General features: G+C 41.3%; 1 protein-coding gene across 1 annotated transcript; it reads right to left on the minus strand.

The window, feature by feature from the left end:
- Positions 1-1,228: 1,228 nt before the first annotated feature.
- Positions 1,229-3,587, minus strand: LEPROT (the record flags this gene model as incomplete). The annotated part of the gene is made up of 3 exons (XM_010074479.1): positions 1,229-1,345; positions 2,558-2,744; positions 3,512-3,587. Coding segments are annotated over 3 exons (380 nt in total), but the record flags the coding sequence as incomplete, so codon positions are not given.
- Between the last annotated feature and the right edge of the window lie 60 nt (positions 3,588-3,647).

A 3,647-nucleotide genomic window follows, 5' to 3' on the forward strand; every position in this document is an offset into this window, starting at 1 on the left:
GATAGCAGCCAGCTGTGAACTAACTCATACAACTAGAAAACACTCATGCAGAAGAACTTGCAATAGTAAAACATACCCTACGCAAGAATTCAGCTTCTTACTTCACAGAGCAGAAACCTCTTGATGTCCATTTTTCTATGAAAGAATAAACTAAGGTGTCTCTTCCTTTACCCCTTTGCAGATCACTGAAATGTCTTCCAGAGCCAGGGTTGTATCAGAATGCATTTTTACAAAACTACATGCCTCCACAATTTGCAGGATTCAGAAAGTCTAAACAGTAATAAAGTTTACTTTCGTAAGTGCGATTATGTGAATGTTTACAAGGATAATGCCATTTTAAAATATAGTGTTTTAATATAACAGTCACTTCTTACAGACAGAAAAAATAGTAGTTGAATAAGTATGCTTTTAAAGCAATAAGAACTGAGGAGATAACAAGTCCTACCCAGCAGAACACTCACTTCTTTGCAATTCAGGCATTTAATGCATAAGAACACCGAGTTGTACACTACATTGTGATTGTAAGTGTCCTGAGCATAGTTACTTCTCTTATGAAGGTTCACAAAAGAAGAAATGTCAGCTCCAGGCATTAAAGAGGCTTTAAGATATATTATTCCCAAAATATATCCACAGTTTTTAAGTTCAATAGGAAGAAAGCCTGAGTATCTTTGGAGGGGAATTATTTTTTTAAATGAACACTGTAAAGTAGAAGGAAGGATTTTTAACCAGGGCTATTTTCTTTTTCTTTCATTAGCTAGTAAAAGAGTTGACGTAAGCTATGTTTGTTTTTATGTTATCAAGCAAAAACACTAAAAATACAATTACTCAAATGAAAAGTAGGATAATCTTTATATCGGCCTATTTTGATTACATAGTTAAAAAACCAACAGACATGCTGACCAGTATCACACGCATGATACTAGTGTGGTTAAAACAAAAGTTAATGCATGTATAGTGAAACAATGAGTAAAACAGCTTCTGTTTTGTAAACTTGTTCAGGGACAAATTTGCAATGCTGATTCCAGCTTTTACTGAACACATGAAGACAGGTGTCACAAGGGCCTTTTCCCTTGGGCTGAAACGCCTTGTTACGATCTGATAATGTAACACTAGCATATGCATATACACACATCTCAGCGTGCACACACACATGTTATAATATATACACACACAGAGCATATATATAGTGATACATACTGTAAAATATTACCAGCACCAGAGCGATGTCCTACCACTGTTCCCAGCTAAAGTCATCTCCTCTACCAAATACGAGAAAAAAGCCTAAAATAGTAAGGAAAATGACTGCATTGCCAGCCAGCACCAGACCACAGGCTCCCCATTTGATCTGAAACGCAAGGAAACGAAACAATCAGAGCAGTTCTTATAACATAGGTTCAGGCCAGTTCTTCATATGCATTAGATAAACTAAGTTAAATACTACAGAGAAAGGTGCTAAAAGGATAAAGAAAAAAGACAAAGAACCACTCATATTATTAATACAAGACTTAACAGACAGGCTATTAATGCTACATTTTAGAACACAGTAATTACCTTACCATACAAGTCACTAAAACATACCTAAGCCATAGAAAAAAAAATCTGGTGAAACTAGTGCTCTACTTTAATTGCTATGCAACAAAATAAAAGATCACCTTTCAAATAAATGCCAGTAACGAGCATGGAAAACAGCCTGTGGTTTCTTTAGTGATCTGCCCCACTAAGTTTACTCAAATAAGCAACATTTACTCTTAAAAGATGTATCAATAAATTAGAGTTCCCCCTCGTGGTCACTTCTGGCTCTGCCTACTGTCAGGTCCACAACTTAAAAATAAAAATGCAGCATCAGCGCAAATGTGCATTACAAACAAAATAAAACTAAGCACACAAGCTTTAAGCAAAACTGAAAGACTGAAGGGAAAAAACCAATGTAACACATAAAAACATCACTAGATAGTCTGGGAGAGAGGACAAAAGAGTTCTTTGCCTTGCAAAACAAAAGCAACAAAATCTCACCACTGAAGAGCAGTTCAGAAAGCAAAGAAAAAAGGAACTAGCAGAATCTCCTCAGACTTCGAGGGGACAAAGCACGAGCTTGGGAAATGCTCTGAAAACCAGAAGGGCAGCTCTGGAAGTTTGGCCTTTTATCGTTTAACTGATAATGCACTCCAGTCACCAAGTTTTCAGCATCCTAAATGGAGAAAGGAGACATTCCGAGACAAACATAAGGAAGGTGGTGCAAGAAGCAGTGCAAAAGCTGATGTGACAGAGAGGCGTGACACGTAGGGGGGAAACAGTACCTTGTACTGGACCAAAACAAAACTGGAAAAAAAAAAATCAAGCTAAAAGCTCTTCAGTCATGTTAGTCCTTTGTTCAGGTCAAAAAGCAGCACTGACTGACAAAATTTCAGCAAAGTGGTTATTTTATTCAGAAGCTAGAAACATCACAATAATGAAATTAAAGACAGGATTTACACACAGCAACAGTGCCCTGTTTACTATACTCAGATTATACTCAGTAACTGGTGTTTTATAATAAAAATTAGCAAGCAAAACTTACCGCTTCAACCCGTGCAAGGATTATAGGAAATCCAAAGGCAGAAACAACAATTCCAGTTGTGAAGAAATACGCCAACTCCCTGCAGGCACTGCTGGCCGCATCACTGTCATCACTTACTCTTTTGGCAATGAAGTGGGGAATGGGGCAGATGAAGTAAAATATTAAGACAAACAGAGGCCAGTATACACTGGAGAGGGAGGGAAAAGGAACACACAATCAGTTTACATGGATACTTGAATAGAAAGTATCTTCTGTTTAGAAAAAGTAATTGCGATAGCTGTAGTTCTATTTTATGCTTTGAGAAGTGGGTGATGGGATCTAAGCACAAGCTGTCACTCTGAGGGACGATCCCACCTGGTTTTCCCTGCGTACCGGATCACTCCTACAGCCTCGTGTAGAGCAGGATCCACCCTCTCACCCGACCAAGTGTTAATTTATTTTACACTTGCATCACCTTGCTGATTCAACTCACACTGCCGCCTCCCAACACTGACAGTCACCACGCAGGAAAGAGGAAACACAGGCGAGCGGGATGGGCACCAAGAGCTGTCTCAAATCAGAGATCCTGCGGTATAAACCAGCCGCCCGGGCAGGCACGCCCTCGCTGAGTGCTCTGGATTTTGAAGCATAACAGACATCCCAGGCGGAGCCTTGCGGTAGGAGGGGTGTTTAAAGAAGAGGGAAGTGCAGGAAAGAACTGTGCGAGGTTAAAAAGGAGTGTTTAGGAAGACGGCAGTGCTTGTCCCGAGAAAGTACACCAGTGTTCTCAGTCATTTTTTAATAGAGCTGCAAGCACTGGCTAAGGAGGGGATATTTAATCACGGCACGCTGCCGTGTGACAAGAGGCAGAAGGCAGGTGACAGCCGGAGGACACCCAGAGCCGCACAGCTCCACGAACGCCTCAATTAACACATACAAAGGGGGGGAAGGGGGGAAAGGAAGCCGCCCGCTCACCCGTAGTACTCCAGGGCGCAGCCCAGCATGAGGAAGGTCAGCCCGATGGCTCCGCTGAAGGACAGCGCCACGAGAGCTGCGGGAGAGGCGACAGGCGCTGAGGCGGGACCACCTCCCCGGTTACCGATCACCCCTC

Source organism: Pterocles gutturalis, unplaced genomic scaffold (assembly GCF_000699245.1).
Source record: "Pterocles gutturalis isolate BGI_N339 unplaced genomic scaffold, ASM69924v1 scaffold20892, whole genome shotgun sequence".
NCBI lineage: Eukaryota > Metazoa > Chordata > Aves > Pterocliformes > Pteroclidae > Pterocles > Pterocles gutturalis.